This window comes from Polypterus senegalus, chromosome 10 (genome assembly GCF_016835505.1).
Source record: "Polypterus senegalus isolate Bchr_013 chromosome 10, ASM1683550v1, whole genome shotgun sequence".
Taxonomy (NCBI): Eukaryota; Metazoa; Chordata; class Cladistia; order Polypteriformes; family Polypteridae; genus Polypterus; species Polypterus senegalus.
The window spans coordinates 21,183,048-21,210,744 of NC_053163.1; the positions used below are offsets into that span (position 1 = coordinate 21,183,048).

The following is a 27,697-nucleotide window of genomic DNA, read 5'->3' on the forward strand; positions in this document are numbered from 1 at the left end:
TAGAACGGTACTTGTTTTTGATAATGTTCATATTGGAAAAAGCTGACTCACAGCTGTAAGTTGATCCAAACATAGTCAAGGTGTGCAGTGCTACTTTGGTTAGACCAGGGAACACACTCTCAGAAACAGTCTGTAACCAGAAAGTAGCAGGGTCAGTTGTCTCAAAATGCTCTCTTAATGCAGCATTTCCTTGCAGATCAATGAGCTCAAGCTGTAAAGATCTTGCATGTGCCCACTTGAATGTCTGAGTCGCCTCCTTCGAAAATCCTCTGACTTCTCTGATGAGGAAAGGATTCTGGATTAGCAGGAGGAGCTGTTCCCCAAGGCAGAAGCTGTTGAACCTGTTACTGAAATTTCCAATCAGCTTGTTAATGAAGTCCACATAGGGAGAAAAATTTCTCTCACCCTGAATCTGTTCCTGCAGTTTTGGGAAGTGTTCACACTCCCCTTCAAGATCTTCTTTGAAAATGTCCAGCTTCGTCTGGAAAGAGCGAACAGCTGTCATCAAGTCACCGGTTCGGTTATTTTGCGTGCCCTCAGCTCGGACTTCAGGGGATAACTTTGCTCGAAAGAGCTGTGCTTTGTTTCGTAGTGGCGCTTCACGTTGCCGCTTTTAATTAATGCCACGTTTTCGGAGCATATGAGGCACACCGGTTTTGAACTGCTCGAATGAAGAATGAACATATATTTCTCCGTCCATTCATCTTTAAAACAACGATTTTCATCATCTACTTTCCGCCTTTTGGAGCAAGCCATGTTGTCCCTTAACTTAACCCTCTTCCTCTCTGCTGTTGTAAACTAACGATTTTATTGGCTCAACTGAGTGAAGCTATTGTCGTATTAACTGGAGTAGCAGCGCCTGCTATCAATAGCCACGACCGTCCAAAATAATGCTCCATGAAAATTATTTAATGTCGTGAATTTACCAGACTGGTCACGGGTCCGGACAGAACCACCACTCGGTCCGGATCTGGACCGAGGTCCGCCATTTGGTGATGCCTGGTCTATAATGTTGTCTGCCATTTACCTGCATAATCCATGTATAGCTGCATTATCCAAAATTACCAATGTTCGGTAGCTTTAATTTGCTTCATGGGATTCTGGCAATAGCTTGACAAGTTGAAATGATTCCAGTCAAAATAGCTTCGTTTTTAAAAGCTTTAGTAAAATTTCAAAGTAAAACAGTTCACACAAAATAGAGTAAAACTGATATAGAAAAGGAAAGAAAAATTTCTTGTTTAAGAAAAGTTCAGTTTAAAGCTTATAAATCATGTTTCATTCTTTACCTTTGCTATTACAGTATGACCCATACAAACTGCAAATGTGTCTATCAATCCCTGCTAGCTATGAGCCTAATACCAAACTGACTTAATTGGCACACTGTAATACATTGTTTTTTTTCTTTATTTTTAAATATTTTCTTAAGGATTTTTTTATTTTTGAATTAAATATTGTTGGTTGAAACATCTTAAGAAATCTGAGAAGGATGTAAAATTATTTGTCTTAATTTTTACCTCCAATAGAAACTAACAAAGGTAGTGTAAACAATTTGCTAAAAGCTACTGTTTCTGTTTGAAAGCAAACAGCACATTAAGATTTGCAAGATTTATTTGGAAAAATAACCTTTATTTTGAGAGAGATCTTGTATGTTTTCCATTCATTGTGGAATATGAGAGTCTTTGTTCTTTTAAAAAATCTCCTTTAAGGATAATAAGTTTGAACAAAAACTTTAGAGATTAAAATATAAGAGTACAATCAAGTTAGAAAACGTATGCATGGTGAAACATTCTATTGCATGTGAGGAGTTAGTCAACTGTGTTCAGAGTTGGAGCATTTCTAATATTTGGTTAGTTACTTCTTCATAAGAAGAAATACTACATTTTACTGTAAGATTAAAAATAACAGTGATAATAGATTATAATCACATGTATTAGTAGAGCATAAAAATACTTGTTTTTGAGAGTATTTTACAATAGTTAAAAGCTGAGCCCAAATAGTCTTAAACATATTAATTGATGTCAGTGGCAGCTGGTGGAAAAAGTTTGTGTGGGGGCACAATTTTTGTGGAACAAACTGAAGCAGCACATATCTATCTGGTCATTCCACGTGCTCTCATGGTCCTTATCATGATGTCAATGGAGATCTTAGCCTGTCCAGTACCAGACCCAGGACAAATCCAAGTTAACATGTATCATACCCTTTCCACCATGCTGCTGAATCTGATGCCAGCTTCCCCATTTCTACCATGCTCCAAAACTTCAGTCCGTAACATGCACAGTCCCCTTATTTTTCCCATAACTTGTACTATAGATGTAGAAAGTAACAGGTGTACATGCCACCCACATTTTATACTACATACTGTACGTCTCTAAATTGCATAATCCTCTGCCAAAACCCACACCATAATGTCCGCACCCCCACCTCTGTAATCTTTCAATAATTTCAGAGATGGTGCCCCGGCACCCAGTGCCTGGATTTCAAACCACCACTGATTGATGTACTGTTTTTAGTTGTGATACTGGTCATGTATTTATTTGCCTAAATCTTAAGGTAAACTAAAGTACCTGCTCTATATAAGGGTTGGTTGGGTGGCCACATGCAGTCAAACTGTCTTCGATATTTTACTACAAATACCTGTAACTTTCAATGAAATCAAGATCCTGGCATTAGTTCATTAGGAGTGGCAGAAAACTAACATAAACTAAAATTAAATAAAATACCCCTTCAGTATACTCCCTGTGTCCTATTGGTGGATGGAAAACCAGTTGAGACAGGAGTTTTGGAGTTTGTTACACTAGAGAGTTCCTAAGCATAAAGTCCTGAACAGTAACTGAAAACCCACTATAGGGGGAAATTCTATCAAACACCAGCTAGTCAGAAAAAGGGAAAAGTAGTATCTACTGTATATAAATAAAAGATTGGTACAAAAATGCTCTGTAACAAAATAAAGCTCCTCCAAGCTCCTAGGAGTTGCGATAAAAGGCAAAGGCAATCCACAGCAAACAAGTCCCAATCAGAAATCTAAGGAGGAGTCAAAAAAAAGAGCAAGGGGTCCAAAATCCAGAAAATTCACAAAAACACATAATAATCAAAAACTAAACTTGACACCACCACCACAAGCACATTTAATGAACCGCAAGGGACTGTGAGGTTTCTAAGCCATTTTAGAGCTGTTTGCAGTCTCTTGCATTGTTGAGCAAGTGGTCCTGCCTGTTCAGGAACCACCCACAAAACACATGGAACATAGAAGAAAATACATAGAAACTAAGTGACCAACAAAGTGAAAATAAATAAAGAAATCAGAAATAGACAAAAAGACATAAACACAGCATTTGTACTCCAGCTAGGGGAGGAACCCTGGCTGAAATATAACACTCTTAAATGATGCCTCAGGGAATTACTTCATGAAAAAATTACCTGTTTTGCTTTACATTCATCAGTTCTAAAACTAATTCTAGACATCCTGTTGTTGCAAACTTATAATCCTGAACCTGCAAGAAAAAATACATTAGAAAGAGTGCAAATAGTTTAAGTGAAAGTTTTTGCAAGGTGCCACAAACTACATCTGCAAAATATTCCTTACTTATTACTTTACAATTCATATTTTAACAATCAAACCTCTCCCTAAAGAATATTTCTGTACAGTCCAAGGTAGAGAGTGTGGCTATGGAAGAATATATTCAGGAAAATATTCACAAGGGGTTCATTGTTCTGTCTAGTAGTCTGATTGATGCTGGATTTTTTTCGTTGACAAAAACATAGGGTGCCCAGCCATATACTGATTATCAGCAAAAAAGTAGGATTGCATTTAAAATAATTATTTCCCCTTGATATCCTCTTTATTTAATCAATCAATCAACATTTATTTATATAGCACATTTTCATACAAAAAAATGTAGCTCAAAGTGCTTTACAAAATGAATAGAAAAAGAGAAGACACAATAAAAAATAAACATAAGTCAACATTAATTAACATAGAATAAGAGTAAGGTCCGATGGCCAGGGTGGACAGAAAAAACAAAAAAAAACTCCAAAAGCTGGAGAAAAAAAATTAAATCTGTAGGGATTCCAGACCACGAGACCGCCCAGTCCCCTCTGGGCAATCTACCTAACATAAATCAAACAGTCCTCTGTGTATTTAGGGTTTTCATGGAAGGACCTGATGATGATGGTCACGTAGACTTCTGGCTTTCAGTCCATCATTGTTGGTGCATCATGATGCTTTGAGTAGGTGGTGGTGGCGCAGGCCGCCACCACAAAGAAACCGGAAAAAGAAACAGAAGAGAGAGTTGGGGTCAGTACGGATATTAGAGCCACCATGAATAGTTATTATGATGAATTGGATATACAGAGTATCAGTATTAAGTTAAAGTGAAGTTAAAGAAAGGCCATGTTAAAGTAATGTGTTTTCAGCAGTTTTAAAGTGCTCTACTGTACTAGCCTGGCAAATTCCTATTGGCAGGCTATTTCAGGTTTTAGGTGCATAGCAGCAGAAGGCCGCCTCACCACTTCTTTTAAGTTTAGTTTTTGGAATTATAAGGAGACACTCATTTGAAGATCTAAGGTTACGATTTGGAATATAAGGTGTCAGACATTCCAATATATAAGATGGAGCGAGATTATTTAAGGCTTTATAAACCATAAGCAGTATTTTAAACCTAACCCTAATCAAGTAAAAAAATCCACAGTTTTCTCTAAACTAGACTGTCACTGTGCATATAATTTAATAAGAAACAGGAAGGGAGATCAATGGAAAACTGCATTTAAAACTACCACCAGAAATTACAAATATGAAGTGATTGCCTATGGTTTGGTAATAAATTAACACTTTTATTCACTCCTGCACCAGTATTAAGGCATCCTGACCCATCTTCTCAATTTATTGAAGTATATGGGTGGATGCAATCCTAGTATAAACGTTTCATGACACTGAAACACCTTTAAGTCATAGTTAGGCACTGCCGTGAGTGGCAGCCTTTCCAGCAGCTCTGTGTACGACTTTATATTTCTACCTTTTTCTTTATCTCTATGATCACTCCTACCACTTTCTTTTATGTGGATTCATTTCGTGGACACTTTTTACTACTGTATATGGACATGGATTTTTACAAGCCGAGACTCGTCTATTCAGGTAGTCAACTTCAAGCGCTGAGAACAAAGGCTCGTGCCAGTGTGGTTCCCTATTTACCCGATGAGGTAAGAAGGCGGTATCGTGGCAGCAGAGCCGGCGCTAAGCTAAAGGCTAAGTGGCTAGTGAGAAAGTGCCGTTAAAAGCCTTCAGTGCCTTCTGTGATCCAGGGAAATGTGAACTCATTACCAAATAAGATCAACGAACTGGCTGCGCTGGTGAAAAATGTCAGGACCTACAGAGAATTCAGTTTGTTGTGTCTTTGTGAAACGTGGCTAACAACTAGCATCCCAGATGCTAACGTGGAGCTACCCGTGTTTATCACAATTAGGAGCTGACAGAGATGCAAATACCTGCTGGAAGCGGAAAGGAGGAGGACTTGCTCTCTATGTGAATACAAGGTGGTGCAACCCTGGACATGTAAACGTCAAAATCTCCACTTGCTGCAGGGACATCGAACTGTTGGCCGCAAGTCTGCATCCCTATTACTTGCCCAGAGAGTTTGGACACGTCATTGTTGTTATTGTTTACATCCCTCCTTGGGCAGACATGGAGATAGCAGGTGACATCATCCACTCCGCTGTTGCTAAACTACAAACACAGCACCCCAAGGTGCTTGTGCTAATCTCTGGAGATTTTAACCATGTGACGCTGGACAAAACTACCTGCATTCTCCCAGTATGTGGATTGTAACACCCGGGGAAATAGGATTATTGACCTACTATATGCAAACGTTAAAGACGCATACAGCGCCACCCCACTGCCTGCGCTTTGGAAAGCAGATCATAACCTGGTTCTGCTTCAGCCGTACTACAAACCAAGAGTTAGGGAGCTACCTACAACTACACGCTCATTCAGGAAGTGGTCCCCTGAGGCAGAGCAGGCTCTGAGAGACTGCTTTGGAACTACGGACTGGGATGTCCTGCAGGGGTCACATAGTGAGAACATTGAGGAGGTTGTTGACCATAAAAGAAAAGGGCTTTTAAATGCAGTGATCAACATGAGCTCAAGCGTGTGCAGAAAGAACTCCGAGTCCAGCTCAGGGCGGCGAAGGAGCAGTACAGGAGAAAACTGGAGCAAAAGTTGCAGAATAACAGCATGAAGGAAGTGTGGAATAGGATGAAGATCATCACTGGATGCAGCTTGAAGTGGGGTGCCTCCATCGAGAGAGACAGGGAGAAAGCAAACCTGATGAACAACTTCTTTAACAGGTTCTATTAGAAACTGAGGAGCTGAGGAGACTTCATGCCAGCAAAGCAGTAGGTGCAGATGGAGCATCGCCACGACTGTTGAAGGCCTGTGCATTTGAGCTGGGGAGTCCTCTACAGTGCATCTTCAACCTGAGCCTGGAACAGGGGAGAGTCCCGAGTCTTTGGAAAACATCTTGCATCACCCCAGTCCCAAAGGTATCACGTCCTGGTGAGCTGAATGATTTCTGGCCTGTTGCTCTGACGACACGTGATGAAGACCATGGAGAGGCTGCTGATTCACCACCTGAGGCCACAGGTCCGCCACGCCCTTGACCCTCTGCAGTTCGCATACTAGGAGAAGGTGGGAGCGGAGGATGCCATCATCTACATGCTACACCGATCCCACTCCCACTTGGACAGAGGCAGTCGTGCTGTAAGAATTATGTTTCTGGACTTCTCTAGTGCCTTCAATACCATCCAAACTCTGCTCCTTAGGGACAAACTGACAGAGATGGGAGTAGATTCATACTTGGTGGCATGGATCGTGGACTATCTTACAGACAGACCTCAGTATGTGCGTCTCGGAATCTGCAGGTCTGACATTGTGGTCAGCAGAATAGGAGCGCTGCAGGGGACTGTACTTTCTTTGGTCCTGTTCAGCCAACATACATCAGACTTCCAATACAATTCAGAGTCCTGCCACCTGCAAAAGATCGCTGACGACATGTGGGCTGCATCAGGAGTGGGCAGGAGGAGGAGTATAGGAAACTAATCAAGGACTTTGTTAAATGGTGCGACTCAAACCACCAACAACTGAACACCAGCAAAACAAAGGAGCTGGTGGTGGATTTTAGGAGGCCCAGGCTCCTCATGGACCCCGTGATCATCAGAGGTGACTGTGTGCAGAGGGTGCAGACCTATAAATACCTGGGAGTGCAGCTGGATGATAAATTGGACTGGACTGCCAATACTGATGCTCTGTGTAAGAAAGGACAGAGCCGACTATACTTCCTTAGAAGGCTGACATCCTTCAACATCTGCAATAAGATGCTGTAGATGTTCTATCAGACGGTTGTGGTGCGTGCCCTCTTATACATGGTGGTGTGTCCAGGTGTGAGGCAGCATAAAGAAGAAAGATGCCTCACACCTGGACATACTGGTGAGGAAGGCAGGCTCTATTGTAGGCACAGAGCTGGACAATTTGACATCTATGGAAGAGTGACAGGCGCTGAGCAGGCTCCTGTCAATCATGGAGAATCCACTGCATCCACTGAACAGTGTCATCTCTAGGCAGAGGAGCAGCTTCAGCAACAGACTGCTGTCACCATCCTGCTCCACTAACAGACTGAAGAGATCGTTCCTCCCCCACACCATGCGACTCTTCAATTTCACCCAGGGGGGTAAACGTGAACATTATACAAGATTATAGACTGTTATACCTGCCTTGCACTTTCCACCTTGCATTTTTTAACTTGCACTGCATTTTTATCACTCTTTAATTGATATTGTTCTTATCAGTATGCTGCTGCTGGAGTATGTTAATTTCCCTTTGGGGATTAATAAAGTATCTATCTATCTATCTATCTATCTATCTATCTATCTATCTATCTATCTATCTATCTATCTATCTATCTATCTGTTTACTTATTTTTCTAAGAAGTTAACCATTGCTGAGTAAAATTCTGCAATAGGTATTCAAGATTATTATCAATCAAATTAGCTCTTGAAGAAAGGTGACATTGACTTGAGGGTGTTACTTTTCCATTCATATTGTTTATGGATCATTAAAATGAGATGTATTTCAAAGGTGACAAAGGGTTAAATGCAAAACAAGACAGTTTATTTATTTTTCTACTGTTTTGTTTTGTTATTTCTTATTGTCTTGGAGATATGAATAGAAAAGCAGATGCCCTATCACATGCTTATCATCCAGATGAAGTAAGTATAAAAATGGACCCATTACTTTAGATAAATTATTTGTATTAATCATGATTGCTTCTCCCAATAAACTAATTGAGGATATAAAATCCATGCAAAATCAAGCCTTAGATCCTAGTGTGATTCCTAGTAATAAATATTATGATCCACCAGAATCTAGATGAAATGTTCTTGATTAGGCACATATCAGGCACTAAACAAACTTTATATATACTTGCCTATCAGATTTTTCTGGTTGGAAAAGATGTATAAAGAGACTAGGAATCATGCTTTGGGTTGCATCAATTGCTGCAGGTCTAAACCCTTGCATGGTATCCCTTTTGGATTGCTTCAGCCTATTCCTTCACACAGGAGACCCTGGAAATCCATATCAATAGATTTTATTACTAACCTCCTTTCTTCACACTGCAATATCACCATATTATTAGTAGTACACAGTTTTCAAAATGCACCCACATTGTTCCACTTAAGAAACTGCCTAAACCTAAAGAGTCAGTCAGTCTTTTTGTTTCTTTTGGCTGCTTCCATCATCCGTTTCCATCTGTCCCTGACTTTTATATCATTTTCTGCCACACCGACTGCCTTCATATCCTCCCTCACCATATCCATAAACCTTGTCTTTGACCTTCTTCTTTTCCTCTTGCCAGCGGTTCCATCCTCGACATTATTTTCCTGATGTACCCCTAATCTCTCCTCTGCACGTGCCCAAATCATCTCAATCTACCCTCTCTCACTTGGTCTCCAAACTGTCTTACCTGTGTTGTCCATCTAATATACTCATTTCTAATCCTGTCTACCCTCTTCACTCAGAGTGAAAATTGTAGCATCTTTAACTCTGCCACTTCCACCTTTGCTACCTGTTTTTTTTCAGTGTCACCATCTGCAAACCATACAACATAGCTGATCTTACTACAGTTTTATGGACCTTCCCTGTCCCTCTTGCAGTTACTCTTCTATCACAAATCACTCCTGCCACTCTTCTTCAGCCAATCAACTACACCTGCACTCTCTTCTTCGCCTCCCTGCAGCACAACCCGTTGTTTTGGACTCTTGTACCAAGTATTTAAATTCATCTACCTTCATCACCTCTGCTCTTTGCAGTCGCACCCTTCCACCGCCCTCCCTCTCATTCATTTACATGTACCACGTCTTACCCCTACTGACTCTATTCCCCTTCTCTCTAGTGACAACCTCCACCTTTCCAAGTTCGGCTCAACCTGCTGTCTATTCCCACTACAACTCAGTATGTGTTCCGCAAACATTACAATCAATGGAGACTCCTGTCTATCCTCATCTTTTAACTTGTCCATCACCATTGATGTAATCCCACTCTTACCTTAAACCAGGCTGTTATTTGTACCACATACATCACCTCATTCATACTGTCCTTATGCTTATCCTGTACCACCCTCACATAGTTTTCTTCCTCATACATTACCATAACTTCCTTCTTAGCACCCTGTCGTACGCTTTCTCTAAGTTTCCAATCATAGAATGCAATTCCTTCTGACCTTCTCTGTACTTCTCCATCAGCACTTGAAAGAATTCACTAACTGGTGTGGCTGTCTGTCAGCTTGTCTCATTAATTTATGTTTTAATTTAATTTTTATGTATTAGTATACCCCAGCGGCATGGTGGTGCAGTGGGTAGCGCTGCTGCCTCGCAGTTAGGAGACCCAGGTCCTCCCTCCGTGGAGTTTGCATGTTCTCCCTGTGTCTGCGTGGGTTTCCTCTGGGTGCTCCAGTTTCCTCCCACAGTCCAGAGACATGCAGGTTAGGTGCATTGGCGATTCTAAATTGTGCTTGGTGTGTGTTTTGTGCCCTGCAATGGGCTGGCACCCTGCCTGGGGTTTGTGTCCTGCCTTGTGCCCTGTGTTGGCTGGGATTGGCTCCAGCAGACCCCCGTGACCCTGTAGTTAGGATATAGTGGGTTGGATAATGGATTGATAGATGGAGTATACCCCAGCAGCTACTATCCTATGATCGTTTTTTCCCTACTTAATATCTGTTCTGGCATGCTATGCTTTTTCTGGTGGGAGTTTATTTGAACTTCCATCCTTGTTTTATTCATCTCCTGACTTTTTTACCAGGACGCCAGTGTTCATCTATATGAGTTAGCTGACTGGCTCTCGGACGGTGACACAGAAGGTAAGCTGGCATTGCTTTTAAACCACACCCGCTTAATTTTTGCTCGCTGGGCTTGGATTCTCGATGCTTGAGAATTGTTTTTGACCCATCTTCTCCTGTACAGTACATAGGGCCTGGCCCTCATAATGGAAACCGGATTTAATTTCTCCATCTCATTTCTCTGTGTGCTAACCTTTGCATGCTCATCTAAGTTTGTCCTGCAGCAAACTTTCATACGTCTATCAAGACTGCTCTCCTGAATGTGAGATCAATGTCTAATAAAACTATTATCCTACAAGACTTTATTCTCTCAAAGAAACTGAACTTCTTTTTCATCACTGAAACCTGTATTGTTAACGGTGACTTTTCATGTTCAACTGATTTGGTACCACCAGGTTATTCATTTTTGAACTCCCCTCGGCTGCCTCATCATGGAGTGGGAGGGGGGCATTACCACTGTTTTTAAAAGTGTATTCTTGTGTCGGAGTCTTATAAGGGGTCCGTTTAGTAGCTTTGAACTTTTCGAAGCATGTAGTTCGTCTTCTTTGTAGGCCTCCTGTAATCAATGATACTTTTGTTTTTTGAATTCTCTGATCTCTTGGCCGATATGACTCTCTCCTATGATAAAGTACTCATTGTTGGTGATTTTAACATACAAATTTGTTGTCTATCTAAACCTTTGGTTAATGGCTTATCATTATTAGGCCCATTTGACCTTATCCAGCATATTAATGCTCCATCTCATTTTGTCAGTCACACTCTTGACCTAATTCTTACATGTAGTATTTTAGTTAATAATATTGATATTTGTGATGGTCCTTTTACCATTTTTCTCTAACGGTGAATTTGAATATTACTGTCGATGTTCTTTATTACTGTTGATGTACTTCAAGCTATGCTCCACGCTGTTCTCGCTTTTTAAATTCTTCTATTATATCGAATTTTAAAACCATGTTCTACAAGGCCAGTGTGATAATATTGACGATTCTGTCTTAGCTTTAAATCCATCATGTAAAATGGTTTTAGATTATATTGCTCCCCTCAAGATACACTGCAAATCGAGAAGAACTGCTCTGTGGCTTAATGACACTACATGGCACCTGTACCATGCCTGTAGAAATGCTGAATGGTGGTGGAAGAAAGACAGACAGACTGTATCTGAGCAGATTTTAAGCATTTGTCTGTTTAAATTCCAGCAGGCAGTAAAGAAATATGAACATGATTACTTCTCTGATTTGATATCCTCTCATTTTAAGAAACCTAGGGAATTATTATTATGTGGCGATTTACCCCATTCTGAGATGGGATTAAACAGTACTGTTCTTTTGTGTGAGTAGTTTCTTTCAATTTTTGCCAACAAAATCAGTACTATATGCTCTAGCATTGTTCTATCTGACTATGTAGTTCCTGTTGTCAATCATGGCATTGTCCTGGAATGTCTTGATGTTTCACTTTCACAGCTAAAAAAACTATTAATCCTCTTGCGGTTATTCCGCCACACCTCTTACTGGAAGATTTTGATGTCTTGGGTCCTGATTTGTTGCATATTATAAATGACTAGCTGAAATACCCGGCATTGCCCAGGAGGAAGATAAAGTGTTTTTTTTTTTAATTGTTTGAAAAAAATATATAATTAGGAAAAACACAACTTTAAATATAAAAATAAATTAAACAATGAAGACTCACTAATGTGTTTGTCTTGCAGTCTTGTATGTATGTTATCATCTTGTTGATGCTCGAAACCAGCCAGCTCTATTTAGTTTCAAAGAAACAGGGGTGCGGTGGGGCTCAAACATAAAGAATGCTGCCAGTCACCTGCAGTTCACCCTCTGGTGGTCATTCTGAGCGTCAACTGGATGATAACATGCATATATGACTGCAAGATCAACCCCCCACGCTACCCAGAAGGGGGTGGGTTAGGGTTGATTTCACCCTACAGTATTTTAAGTCGACCAATGAGAAACATGTGTACCAAGTGTCATGAAAATCAGTCCAGCCATTGATGCTGGAACAGACATACATATACACACACACATACATTGGCTTAATGAAACAGGACAAACTTTAAAAATCAATAGACATTGACACTGTATCTGATCATGTTCAGCTCTGACAGGAAAGCGTTCCCCGCGTGGGGAGAAAAGCACATGCCCGTGATATCTTTGGCAATCAGCAGCTACCCTGTAAATCCCACGTAGCTCTGATCACTCTCTCAATAACATCAAACGTTAATCCTTAACAACCTGTAGATGATAATGTCTGTTGAACAAATAGGTATAGATGGCTAAGCAGGGGCAAGTTGCACTGCAACACATGGTGAGACGTAGACTAACTCGAACAGAGGATGGTGAGGGAATGAGGAAGGCCCTGCTCCCCTGCTCTTGGCCCACAGCCACTCTGTTGGATTTGCATAAATACATTGTTTCCGCAAGCGAACTATGGTACTTTGCACGATGAGAGAAGTCTCAAAATCAACTGGAAAGTTCAAGCAAATTATAGAAAACAACCAGATCTAAATCTGTTAAGTAATTCTCTCGTGAAAAGCGGACAGACATTCAGACAGAACGCGCTTGGACCATGAAATTTTCAAAACTGTTTTTTAGCACACACCTATGGTTCAAGGGTAACCTACATTCCAAATTTCAAGTCTCAAGTCCTCATGGTTTGGGAGATTTCGTGATGAGTGAGTCAGTGGTATTTGGCTTTTATATATATACTAGAAAAATACCCGCGCTTCGCATCGGTGAAGTACTGCCTTAAAATTTTTATTAAGAAGAAAATTAAACCTTTTTAAACTGAGGGAAAATATACCAATAATTATTTGTTAAGGATCTCTTTGTATACCACATTGTGAGTTCGGCCCTCCGGTTGTAATATGACCACAATATGCGCTGAGCTTACTCTTGAGCATGCAACACACAGTTGGCCATGTGAAAAGTAATCTTGCCTCAAATCTCACAGCTTGGATTGCTACTGTCATTTGAGTTTCATGGGTTGTTTCAATTATGACAGTATTTGCAGGACTTGTGTTGAAGTGACATTCAGCATCTGTCAAGCGTTGTAATCATATAACCGGTTTCATTGATAACTTCACATCCAGCTTTTGAAAACTGAAACATTTATAAACATCAAAGTGTCCACTACTGAAATCGTCACCTGTGAATCAAAGATGTTTAAGAGGCGTTGGCGGTTGTCCAAAGGTGTAAAATATTTGGCCATTTCGGTACACTTGAAAGCGACAACTGAACAATTCAGCGGCAGCCATCAACTCACATGCAGAACCATAGGTGAAGGGCTTAAGCATTTCACTCTTATAGTGCTCCAGTGTAGTATAATTATCTCCTGTACCGTCATCAGTCCACACCTTGAACCTGTCCCAGTCATTCAATACATAAGACACAATGTTCCTCCAGATATCAACAATGAGCCTGATATGGCCGTGCAATATGTAACAAAGAGAATGGAAAAGGCAGGTGCCATCTCTGGGCATGGAAACCACTCAGTAAGTGACAGTTCTTTGATCGATGTTGATCACCTCGATAGACATGTTAATGGGGGTACGGTTGGAATGATAAAGGAAATGGGTACCTGAACAATGTAAACTAAGTCCAAAATACCTATAAAATAACTATAATTGTAGTAAATGAACAATAAAACAGCGGAGAAGCCATGGATTAAATTAAAATCTGCAGTTATCAGCAGGGAGACGTGAATACCGTGGCAAAGCAAGGAAGGGAATGAAGAGACCGGAGCAATGGATGGCCTTATATAGGCAGGCAGCCAACAACGTGGGAGGTGTGGGGATGGGGGACCCAACGCCGCCTCACACGGCAACCGAGGCTATGGATGTATATATGTACGTAAGTAGGATTCAGTTAGCGTTAGGAACCCGCGTACCAAATTTCTTGAAGATGGGCCTATAGGTAACAAAGACCGTTGGAAAGTTCAATATGGCGGCCGACAGTGGCGTCATACCACCAAAATAAGTACGTACATCGGTTTCAGTTAGCACAGGAAATAAGAAAGTTTAACATGGCGGACGTTGTCGACCGTTATGACCGTTACGCGTAGAATTTCGAAATGAAACCTGCTTAACTTTTGCAAGTAAGCTGTAAGGAATGAGCCTGCCAAATTTCATCCTTCTACCTACATGGGAAGTTGGAGAGTTAGTGAAGTTGGAAAGTTCAATATGGCGGCCGACAGTGGAGTCATACCACTGAAATAAGTACGTACATCGGTTTCGGTTAGTGCAGGGAAGCCGCCTACCAAATTTCGTGAAGATGAGGCCATAAATAAGAACGTTCAACATGGCAGACGTTGTCGACCGTTATGACCGTTACGTGTAGAATTTCGAAATGAAACATGCTTAACTTTTGTAAGTAAGCTGTAAGGAATAAGCCTGCCAAATTTCAGCCTTCTACCTACACGGGAAGCTGGAGAATAAGTGATGAGTGAGTGAGTGAGTGAGTGAGTGAGTGAGTGAGTGAGTGAGTGAGTGAGTGAGTGAGTGAGTGACTATATACAGGATCCTAGAAAGTAATGAAATTGTCAAAACTACTCTGGGCATCTCTCTCCTAGGAGGATTTGTGTTGCCAACGTGCTTGCATTGTTTGTGCATTAGAAGCTAAGTGACTGTCTTTCTTTGGAGGTTTCGTTTTGCTGGTGTGCTGGCCTCACTTGCGTATCCTCGGAGCTGAAGCCCTTTCCCCGACTTTACCTCTCATTTCTGGGCCAGACAAAGACACACACTTCCACGCGTAGACATTTATATACAAGATATATGTATATATGGCTGTTCAAGTCACAAAGACAGAATGAATATATTTTTAATTTCTAAAGCAACAGGCACACGGTAGAGCTCAAACATAAAGAATGCTGGCAATCACCTGCAGTTTGCCCTCTGGTGGTCGTTCCGAGCGTCAACTGGATGATAACATGCATACAAGACCGCAAAATCACCACCACCCTACTCAGAAGGGGGTGGGTTAGGGCTGATTTCACCCTACAGTATTATAAGTCGACCAATGAGAAACATGTACCAAGTGTCATAAAAATCGCTCCAGCCATTCGGAAGTGATGCTGAAACATACATACATATACACATTGACTATATATATATATATATATATATATATATATATATATATATATATATATATATATATATATATATACTAAGCAGAATACCAGCCATGAGGAGAAGTAGTGTGTTAAAGAAGGTACGAAAAAGAAAAGGAAAAATTTTAAAAATAACGTAACATGGTTGTTAATGTAATTGTTTTGTCATTGATATGAGTGTTGTTCTCATATCTATCTATATATATATATATATATCTATATATATATATATATGTTGTTCTCATATCTATCTATATATATATATATCTCTATCTATCTATATATATATATACCTGCGCTTGGCAGCGGAGAAGTAGTGTGTTAAAGAAGGAAAGAGAAAGAAAAGGAAACATTTTGAAAATAACGTAACATGATTGTCAATGTAATTGTTTTGTCACTGTTATGAGTGTCGCTGTGATATATATATATAGCAAAATACCCATGCTTCGCAGCGATGTCATGTGTTAAAGAAGTTATGAAAAGAAAAGGAAACATTTTAAAAATAATGTAACATGATTGTCAAAGTAATTGTTTTGTGTATTTGGCGGCAGCGCCACGAAGTTGTTTTCGCAGCTGCATCAGAAAATGTACCACCACGCCTGACACGCCTCCTTTTTACTGTTTTCTCACAGCTTGGATTGCTGCTGTCATATACACGCACACACACACACACACACACACACACACATACATACATATATATATATATATATACATATATATACACATACATATCTTCATATCTACATATCTATATACATATCTACATATACACACATATATATATATATATATATATACATACATACATATCTATCATATATATATACACATACATACATACATACACACACACAAATTATATATATGTGTGTATGTATGTATGTATGTATGTGTGTGTGTGTGTATATATATATATACACATACATATACTTGTGTGTATGTTTGTATGTGTCTATATGTGTGTGTATAGGTTTGGTCACTGAGTGCAAGGGAAAAATAATAAATTATAGTCTATAAGTTATTAAACAGTAAAACATTAACGTTTTAAGAAGTACAGGTACATTGAAATTACATTTTCTATGTGAACGCTCAAATTTGTGCCTCTGGTAATGTGCCTTACCGCATTTAAAGAAAATTAGTTTTGTGTCCTCTGCAGTGTTAAGAGAGAAAGGCTTTGGTTTGGGATAAAAGGAAAAAGGTGTAAAGAAAGGAAAGTTGCCTTTTCTTTTATATAGTATAGAGAGATGTGTTCGCTGACGTTATGATCGCCTTTTGGGGACAGTCACGGTGGGTCTTGTGTAGACTGGTGAGACGCCCCCGCCATTAATCGGCTGTGATGGCACTGTCAGTCCTCCACTCCTGTGCGTGTCTTCATAATCCGAGCTGAGGACCTCATAATCGTATACGTGAAAAAGAAAGTGTGAATCGCCTTAATATTATTTTGCCGTGGTGTAGAAAAGGGGTCCCGTGTTTGCACTTGTCTGGGCTATAGCGCAGGGGGAGGATGAAAAAAATTAAAAGTGCTCACTTTGACTTAAGGCAGAAGCGCAGTCAGCGTCTCAAAGGCCGGCACAGCTATGCACGCGCGCTGGCTGCTCGACCTTTGCTGGGCAGGAGACCCCTTTTGTACACACGCTCATGATATCAAAAGTCTCAGCGCTCTTTGGAGGTCATTCATATATATATATAGCAAAATACCCGCCTCGCGCAGGAGAAGTAGTGTGTTAAAGAAGTAATGAAAAGAAAAGGAAACATTTTAATAATAACGTAACATGATTGACATTGTCATGAGTGTTGCTGTCATATATATGCCTGCCTAAATAAGTCACCCTCGCTTCGCTCTTACTTTTTTACCGTCCATTTAATCATGGCTAGTGGCGGAAAAATTATAAAATGGAAGGAGGATGGCTTTACCAAAACAATTATTGATGGCTTAATCGATTATTCATAAAGCTTGAATTGGTGATCTGTTTTTCTGTGTTAACCTCATATTTTTCATACTTCTTCTCAAACTAAGGTGGTGCGAGGGTAAAATGAATCGGGATGCTTGATCAATGTAATCGTGTACCAGGAAATCATGCATTGACAAAGCTCCCTTTGCTTGTAATGCAAAGTGTGATTAAATGCATTATTTTTAACGCGTTATGGAGCACATGCATCGAAGCTTCTCAGCTGTGCTTGTGCTAAGAAAAGGAAAGATTTTAAAAATAACGTAACACGATTGTCAATGTGACCTTTTGTAAGTAGTGCCTGGAGGATTCAGTGTGGAGAAACTCTAGAGACAGCGTGTGTATTAACTTGTGGATTTTTCTGTGAGTATTTCGTGGCAGTCTGACGGTTGCTTCGAAGACAGCGTTACATGAGCTCAGCTCAGAGCAAATGAGGTAAATGGGAGGGGAGATGATGACGTGACTCCCCACCCGCCTTTAACTGTCAATCCCCACAAACACAGTCTCGAATTTGCATAAGCACACCCTTCACCTACAATTTTAACTTAGTTACAAAGTGATCAAAACTCGCTTATATCCCGCGCCCTCTCATTAAACTTGTATCCCGCATTACCTGTGGGCATGTGAAACGCCAGCGTAGCCTGTCTATGAACTTAATTTAAAGTTTAGGTTTACACCTTGCTTTCTTTCCGAGGTAGCAGCACTAATGAATAGGGTAGTATATGTCACTCGCTCGCTTCTTATTGTTTCGCTGCCTTCTCAATTATATAATGCATGTTTTCTTAAGCGCTTTTTGGAGGTCTTCCTGGTTTTCTACGCACTGCGTTGACAGTCAGTTCACGTGATTACGATGATGTCACACGAAACTCCGCCCCCCACGTCATTCCAGCTCAACTCCATTACAGTTAATGGAGAAAAATACCTTCCAGTTATGACCATTAGGCGTAGAATTTCGAAATGAAACCTGCCCAACTTTTGTAAGGAAGCTGTAAGGAATGAACCTGCCAAATTTCAGCCTTCTACCTACACTGGAAACTGTTGGAGAATTAGTGATGAGTCAGTGAGTGAGTGAGTGAGTGAGTGAGTGAGTAAGTGAGTGAGTGAGTGAGTGAGGGCTTTGCCTTTTATTAGTATAGATTCTATTAGTTAGGGGTTGCAACCTTGTCTACAAAAGGCAGAGTTAGATCCTGGAGTGTTAGCTAATTTTCACCTGATTTCCCAATTGGCATTTTTCACTGAAATATTAGAAAGAAAGAATTATTTATAATCAATTGGTGATCATCTTAACTCCAATAAATAATTTGAGATCTACAAGTCTGGCTTTAGGCTTTATCATAGTGTTGAGATGGCTCTCCTGAAAGTATTCAATGATATCTCTCTTATTACTGACTATGGTGGGGCTGCAGCCCTTATCCTCCTAGACATTTCTGCAGCTTTTAACACTATTGACCATGAGATCTTGCTGTTGTGGCTTGAATGTCTAGTGGAGCTTAAAAGGGTGCACTTAAATGGATTAAGTCATATCTTACTGGTAGACACTTTTCAGTAACTTTCAATTCCTCTTTTAGATATACTGTTCCTGTTAAATGTTGCGTTCCTCAGGGAACAATTTTTGGACCTATTTTATTTTCTATATATCTTCAGGTCTCGCAGTTAGGAGACCCGGGTTCGTTTCCCTGGTCCTCCCTGCGTGGAGTTTGCATGTTCTCCCCGTGTCTGCGTGGGTTTCCTCCGGGCACTCCGGTTTCCTCCCACAGTCCAAAGACATGCTGGTTAGGTGGATTGGCGATTCTACATTGTCCCTAGTGTGTGCTTGGTGTGTGGGTGTGTTTGTGTGTGTCCTGTGGTGGGTTGGCACCCTGCCCAGGATTGGTTCCTGTATTCGGATTCAGCGGGTTAGACAATGGATGGATGGATATATCTTCAGCCCATAAGAGCTATTTTTAGGAAGTTTAATATTTATTTTCACTGTTATGCTAATGTAAAATAGGTTTATATTCCTGTGTGCAACTCTGCAATGAATCAGATTCACATCTGTCTTGTAGAACCAAGATCCTGGATGGATGACAATTTTCTCGATCTCAATAAAAATAAAACAGAGGTGCTCATAGCTGGACCTGCAGTCAAACCTCAAATTAGTTTTGAACCTCAAATTGGTGTTGTGTCCAGCTTCTCCATCCCTGTCCGTTTTGCTGACTTTTGCAGACCTGAATCTTGTTGTTATTTTTAACAATAACCTCTCTTTTGAGAAATAGATTAATTCTGTTGTCAAGAGTTGCTTTTTCCAACTTTCTCTTTTAGCTAAAATTAAGCCTTTTTTATCTCCCAGAGATCTTGAGAAGGTTACCCATGCTTGTATCTTTTCTCAGCTTGATTACAGTAACTTGTTGCATTTTGGATTCAGCAAAGCCCTGATATGCAAGTTGCAGTTGGTTCAGAATGCTGCTGCTGTTTGGTTGGGGCAAGAAAGTTTGATTCTTTATCTCCAATATTAGCCTCTTTACATTGGCTGCCTGTTAGCTTCAGAATTGATTTTAAACTTTTGCTGCTTGTTTTTAAATTTTTACATGGATATGCTCCTGCCTATGTATCTGAATTCTGTGTTTTACACCAGCCATCCAGAGAGCTTACATTTACTGATCAGTTGTCTCTTGTGGTCCCTTGTACAAAGTGCAAAACTAAGGGGAACAGGTCTTTTGCAGCTGCTGCACCTCATCTGTGGAACACTTTAACTCATTACATTAAGGAGTCACCCTCAACTGAACTGTTTAAAACTACATTTAAGACGTATTTCTGTTCTCTACCTTTCCATGACTTTCAGTGATACTGTTGGTTCCCTATTTTTAGTCATATTTATCTATTTTCAATATTCTGCTGGTTGTATTGTGTCTTATTGTATTTTATTTACATTTATTTTATTTATGTTCATTGTATGTTTTATTGTAAAGCACTTTGACTACAGAATTACTGATGTTGTTTAAAATGTGTTCTATAAATTATTTGACATTGACAACATTCTATAGGCAAACATCACATCTGTAGAACTCTTTCCTGGCATGAAACCATATTTCTGCTCTCAGATCACCACCTCTCATCTCAGCTTAGCCCCCATCACTCTTACCCGTATCTTCATGTGTGGCTGATCAACTTTATACTCAAGTAGTTACTGCAGCTCTGAACATCTTCTTTATTTTTGAAAATTGAAACTAATACACTTCTTCTCCACTCCTCAGGCATTTTCTTACTTTTTTTGTTAAACAATCTAGTTAGAAACACTACTGCCATCTCACATAAATATCTCCGTACCTCCACTGGTATATCGTGCAGGCCATCTGCTTTTTCACTTTTCAACCTCTTCACAGCTTGTCTCACTTCAGCCATGCTTATCCCCTATACTTCATTATTTACTGCCTACACTCTCTCATTTTCTATATTCATAAGTTCTTCAAAGTATTCATTCCACATTCTCAACACACTCTCCTCGCTTGTCAGCAAATTTCCATCTGCATCCTTTATCACTCTGACCTGCAGCACATCATTCCCCACTCATCCCTCTGGCCACTTGGTACAAGTTCTTTTCTCCATTCTTTGTGTCCAGCTTCTCATATAGCTCATACACCTTTTCCTTTGCCTCCACCACCTCTCTCTTCAACTTGATACGCATCATTTTACATACCTGTCTGCTTTTATCATCTCTCTCTGGTATCTCAATTCTTTCTCGCTAACTTCTTCCTCTATTTTCTCGCCTGTAATTTTTCTTTCCACCACCAAGTCTCTTTGTCTTCTTTCTTCTGTCCAGATGCCACACCAAACACCTTTCTAGCTCTCTATCTTACCACTTCAGCTTTGGTGTTCCGATAATCTATTCTGTTGTCACCACCACCTAGCACCTGTCTCACATCCTCTCTGAATTTCACACAATAGCCTTCCTCTTTCAGCTTCCATCACCTAACCCTTGGTTCCATTCTCACTCTCATCCTCTTTTTCACCTTGAAATTCATCCTACATACCACCAATCAATGCTGTCTAGCTGCACTATCCCCTGCCCCCACGTTATAGTCTCTAACTTTTTTCACATTGCATCTCCTACATAGGACATAGTCCACCTGTGTGCACTCTTATAAGTCACCTTGTGTTCCTCCTTTTTCTTAAAATGTGTTTTCACCACCGCAATTTCCATCCTTTTTGTAAAGTCAACTACCATCTGCCCTTCAACAATTCTCTACTTAACACCATACCTGCCCATCACCTCCTCATCACCTCTGTTCCCTTCACCGATATGCCCATTAAGGTCTACTCCAATCACCACTCTTTCTTCTTTGGGTATACTCTCCACCATTTCATCTATCATACTCCAGAAATCTTCTTTCTCCTCCATCATTTTGCGGAGCATATGTGCTGATGACATTTAACATTACCCCTTCGATTTCCAACTTTATGCTCATGATTCTGCCAGACATTCTGTTCACTTCTAAAACACTAATAACATAGTCTTCCTTCACAATTACCCCAACCCTGTTTCTTTTCCATCTCACTATGGTAGAGAAGTTTACACCCACCTCCGATGCTTCTGGTCTTACTCCCTTTCTACTTGGTCTCCTGTACACAGAGTACATCTACCTTTCTCTACTCTATCATATCAGCCAGGTCACTACCTTTACCAGTTCTAGTGTTAACATTCAAAGTTCTGACTCTTAATTCCACACTCTTTCCCTTCCTCCTGTTTGATTGTCTTTGAACTCGCTTTCCCCCTCTATTTCTCCTTCTCCTTCTTCGCTCAGCAGTAGCATAGTTTCTGCTCATACCCAACTGGACACAGGCATCGGCCGCCCATCACAAAAGGTTTTTTTTTGTTACTTCTGAATAGTCAAGCAACAAGTCATGTCATCTGCCTGATTATGTAGTGATTAACTAATTATCTTTGTTTTTCCTGTTCCATGAATTCCAAAATTCCTCAAAGGGATTTTGATGTGAGCATACATTAATTAAAATAGCTACTACAATTTTGTATCAGGGCTTGTTTTTTCATAGTTTATTCTCGTATTTTCAGAGTTAATGTTTTCAGATGCTCTTATATTAAGCCTGCATTTCATGAAATCATGTTTTACACGCTCTCTTTCTCTCTCTGTTTATGTATGTTAAAACAATTTTGTTACTTCACTACTCAGATGGCAAGTGTTTGGTCTCTTATTTAGATAATGACTGATTTTTTTTCCTTCTTTTTTCACAAAGTGGGAGAAATGGAACTCACAGTTCGAAAATGTGAGTATACTTTACAAAATCTGTCTTTGCCATATCTGCTGTATCTTTGGTACTGTGCATGTTCTTATATTGTTTATTGTCATATTATAAAACCATAATACTTGAATGTACAGTACTGTTTTTTAATTTGAAATTATGAACTTCATGAATTAGTATTTTGTTTAATGGATTTTGTTTAGAATATACATTTACTTTTGAAATAAAATGCCTTTCTTAGGCCTGGTCAGCTGACCCCACTAAAAGTTGCTGTTCACAACAAGTTAAGTCTTAAATTATATAAAGAGGCACCTAGATGTTCCAAGGCTGATGTGGAAATAAAACAATACCAAACAGGCAAAATAAAGTATGGGCTTTTCTTAACAACCCAACAGCAGATGGTTTATAGAAGCTAAAACAAACTACAATATAAAACCAATACCAACATTTACAAGTGTTTAATGACTAAACAATGCCAAAAAGTGTAATAGTAATTAAGAGATTGTATTTGAAAGAGCCACACGCTTCCTAAAGAAGTTTGTTTTATCTTGTACTCAACTACAAGACTGCAAGCACACACTCATCATTGAAGAACAAAATATTTTAATGTCAGAGGAAAATAATACACATCTTTACTTTTAATGCTTATATGACCTCTTAAAATAAACAGCCAGTGAGGCAGCATATTTAGTGACTGATTGTGTGTGTGTTCTCTTTTCATATAAAAGATGAAACAGAGGAAACAACAACTGGTGAGTATATATTAACACATACTGTCTTTGCCATAACTTTGGCACAATACATGTTCTTTTATTGTTTAGTTTCATATTATCCACAATAATATTTGAATATACAGTACTGTATTTTAATTTGGAATTGTGAACTTCATGAGTTAGTATTTTGTTTAATGAAGGTGGGTTAGAAAATTCATTTACTTTTGAAATAAAATGTCTTTCTTAGGCCTGGTTAGCTGACATCATTAAAAGTTGCTGTTCACAAAAAGTTACATCTTTAATGTTTTAGAAGCACATGGATGTGCCAGGGCTGTTGTGGAAAAAAAGTAATACCAAATAGGCAAAATAATATGTGGGTCTTCATTAACAATACAAATGCAGAGGGTTCACAGAGGTTACAACAATCTACAACATAAAACCCAATACTAATATTTAAACACAGTGGATTTTGCCAAAAGGATGGACATGGCTGTGGTGAATATGTATTTTAATAAGAGGGAGGAACATAGGGTTACATACAATAGTTGAGGAAGATGCACACAGGTAGATTACATCCTATGCAGAAGAGTCAATTTGAAGGAGATTGAAGACTGCAAAGTGGTGGCAGTACAAAATGTAGTTAAGCAGCATAGAATGATGGTTTGTAGAATGACGTTGGAGATCAAGAAGAGGAAGAGAGTGAGGGCAGAGCCAAAGATCAAATGGTGGAAGTTGAAAAAGGAAGACTGCAAGGTTGAGTTCAGGGAGGAGGTGTGACAGGCACTGGGTGGTAGTGAAGAATTACTAGACATTTGGGAAACTACAGCAGATGTAATAAGGGTGACAGCAAGAAGGGTGCTTGGCGTGACATCTGGACAGTGGAAGGAGGAAAAGGACACCTGGTGGAGGAATGGGGATGTACAGGAGAGTATACAGAGGAATAGGATGGCAAAGATGAAGTGGGATAGTCAGAGAGATGCAGACAGTAGACAAGAGTACAAGGAGATAAGGTGCAAGGTGAAGAGAGAGGTGGCGAAGGCTAAAGAAAAGTTGTATGATGAGTTGTACGAGAGGTTGGACACTAAGGAGGGAGAAAAGGACCTGTACCGATTGGCTAGACAGAGAGACCGAGCTGGGAAAGATGTGCTGCAGGTTAGGGTAATAAAGCAAGGAGAGTGTGTTGAGCAGATGGAAAGAGTACTTTGAGAGTCTGATGAATGAAGAGAACAAGAGAGAGAAGAGGTTGGATGATGTGGAGATAGTGAATCAGGAAGTGCAACGGATTAGTAAGGAGGAAGCAAGGACAGCAACGAAGAGGATAAGGAATGGAAAAGCGGGATTTGCAGGACTGTAGTAACTAAAGGGGGATACAATTGAGCAGCAGTATGGTTTCATGCCAAGAAAGACCACTGCAGATGCGATATTTTCTCTGAGGGTGTTGATGGAAAAGTATAGAGAAGGCCAAAAGGAGTTGCATTGTGTCTTTGTCGACCTGGAGAAAGAATATGACAGGGTGCCGCGAAAGGAGTTGTGCTATTGTATGAGGAAGTCGGGAGTGGCAGAGAAGTATGTAAAAGTTGTATAGGATATGTACGAGGGAGGTGTGACCGTGGTGAGGTCTAAGGTAGGAATAATGGATACATTCAAGTTGGTGGTGGGACTCTAGCATCGGTGGTATCCATTGGTAACCCGGGCCTTGACTTATCCATTATGTACATTCTATTTCTCATCTACATGTTTTATTTGATACAGGTTTTATACCGGATGCCCTTCCTGACACAACCCGCTCCAATTTACCTGGGCATGGGACCGGCACTAAGACTGCACTGGCATGTGCAACCTCAATGGCTGGGTTAAATTTTCTGTTAAAGGAGTGGTCCGTTTCCATAGATTCTCAGGGTCAAATATTTTAGACAGATTGCCCCAAATTTGTTCTAATTTTTTATTTTTTTCTGTGAATAAAGTGTAGTGCAAATTTGACTTCTGGATATCTTCCGAAAGCTAATTGTCAAATAAGTGTGTGACTCTACATCTGGAGAATTTTTATTAAACAATAAATTCAGATCAAACTAATTGGTGTAAAATGCTATCTATGGAAAAATTCCCAGCAATGTATTTTATCATTCTATAAAACTGTCTCTTTTTGTTTGTTTGTACAGCTTCAAACAGAACAATCTCCACTGCTATATTCTTTCTTTGTACCTTCATCAGTATCTCACTAGGCTCAGTTCAGTGTGGCAGGTAGTCAGGGTGAACCTGAGGATATCAGAAACCTCCGTAAAAAGGTTTGCATACCAGAAAAGCTTCATGTCAGGCCTCAGGTGTATCTCGCTGCACTAGACATACACCAAAGCATTCCATTCTATAAACCTTCTCCATGATATTTTGGACCGTATGTTATTTATAGGAGAGTTGGTCCCATTTTTTATGCTATGGCGCTCCCAGCTCATTTGAAGATTCAAGGTACATTCCAAGTGTCAAGACTCATGTGTGTACATATAAAGGTTTTTTTTTGTTACTTCTGAATAGTCAAACAACAAGTCATGTCATCTGCCTGATTATGTAGTGATTAACTGATTATCTTTGTTTTTTTTTTGTCCCATGAATTCCAAGATTCATGAAATTGATTTTGATGTGAGTATACATTAATTAAAATAGCTACTACAACTTTGTATCAGGGTTTGTATGTTCATAGTTTATTCTCATATTTTTAGAGTTACTGTTTTCAGACGCTGTTATATTAAGCCTGCATTTCATGAAATCATGATTGCACTCTCTCTTTCTCTCTCTGTTTATGTATGTTAAAACAATTTTGTTACTTCACTACTCAGATGGCAGGTGTTTGGTCTCTTATTTAGATAATGACTGATTTTTGTCCTTCTTTTTTCACAAAGTGGGAGAAATGGAATATAGAGTTCAAAAATGTAAGTATACTTTACAAAATCTGTCTTTGCCATATCTGCCGTACCTTTGGTACTGTGCATGTTCTTATATTGTTTATTGTCATATTATAAAACCTCAAAATTTGAATGTACGGTACTGTTTTTTAATTTGAAATTATGAACTTCATGAATTAGTATTTTGTTTGATGGATTTTGTTTAGAATATACATTTACTTTTGAAATAAAATGCCTTTCTTAGGCCTGGTCAGCTGACCCCACTAAAAGTTGCTGTTCAAAAAAGTTAAGTTTAAAATTATTTTAGAGGCACCTAGATGTTCCAAGAGATGGTTTACAGAAGCTTAAACAAACTACAACATAAAACCAATACCAGCATTTACAAGTGTTTAATGACAAAAAATGGCAAAAAATGTAATAGTAATTAGATTTTATTTGAAAGAGCCACACGCTTCCTAAAGAAGTTTGTTTTATCTTGTACTTAACTACAAGACTGCAAGCACACACTCATCATTGAAGAACAAAATATTTTAATGTCAGAGGAAAATAATACACATCTTTACTTTTAATGCTTATATAACCTCTTAAAATAAACAGCCAGTGAGGCAGCATATTTTGTGATTGATTGCGTGTGTGTTCTCTTTTCATATAAAAGATTAAACAGAGGAAACAACAACAACTGGTAAGTATATATTAACACATACTGTCTTTGCCATAACTTTGGCACAATACATGTTCTTTTATTGATTATTTGTATATTAACTACAATAATATTTGAATGTGCATTACAGTATTTTAATTTGGAATTGTGAACTTCATGAGTCTGCGGTGGGCTGGCGTTCTACCCATAGTTTGTTTCCTTCCTTGTGCCCTGTGAAATGAAGCCAAGTGTATTAGTAGTAGCAACCCTTTACTTATAATACGAAATCATTCCGTACTGGAACATAAAATACTACATAACATATTGAATCAATAAAGGATGAAATCCAACACATATTTTCATACACATCACTTCATATATACACTAGATCTTCAAAGTGGAGAGAATAATATCAAAACACTTAAAATCAAGCCAGTTTTACAAGTGGAGTGAATGAGTGACGCTGTAACATTCCAGACATAGAAGCTCTCTGTGCTCCATAAGATTGCCCCACTGCAGTGCTGTATTCACACAATGACAATAAAAAAAGGTCACATCTTGTAGTACAGAGAAACATCCAGAACAAGATAACACAAGCACTGCAAACATTGCTATGGTGATGTCCACTAATCCAGGCCTGCCTGTAAAAGAGGCTGTTGAAGTGCTGGTCTGAGTGGGAGACAGAATGTCAAAAGGTCTACCCTGTCTCTGAGGGATATCTGACCTGAAACAGCAGATGACACAGTGGGGAATCACT

General features: G+C 39.5%; 1 protein-coding gene across 6 annotated transcripts in view; it reads left to right on the plus strand.

The window, feature by feature from the left end:
• LOC120536904 overlaps positions 1 to 27,697 on the plus strand; it is a 290,128-nt gene that overhangs the window by 108,570 nt on the left and 153,861 nt on the right. For 4 of the 6 annotated variants that reach the window (XM_039765462.1, XM_039765463.1, XM_039765459.1 and 1 more), the window contains 5 exons: positions 22,685 to 22,714; positions 23,419 to 23,442; positions 26,017 to 26,037; positions 26,298 to 26,327; positions 26,956 to 26,982. In XM_039765462.1, the coding sequence (XP_039621396.1) occupies positions 22,685 to 22,714; positions 23,419 to 23,442; positions 26,017 to 26,037; positions 26,298 to 26,327; positions 26,956 to 26,982 (132 nt within the window). The remainder of the gene's footprint in view (positions 1 to 22,684; positions 22,715 to 23,418; positions 23,443 to 26,016; positions 26,038 to 26,297; positions 26,328 to 26,955; positions 26,983 to 27,697) is intronic. The other 2 variants (XM_039765465.1, XM_039765461.1) reach the window with 1 other exon arrangement.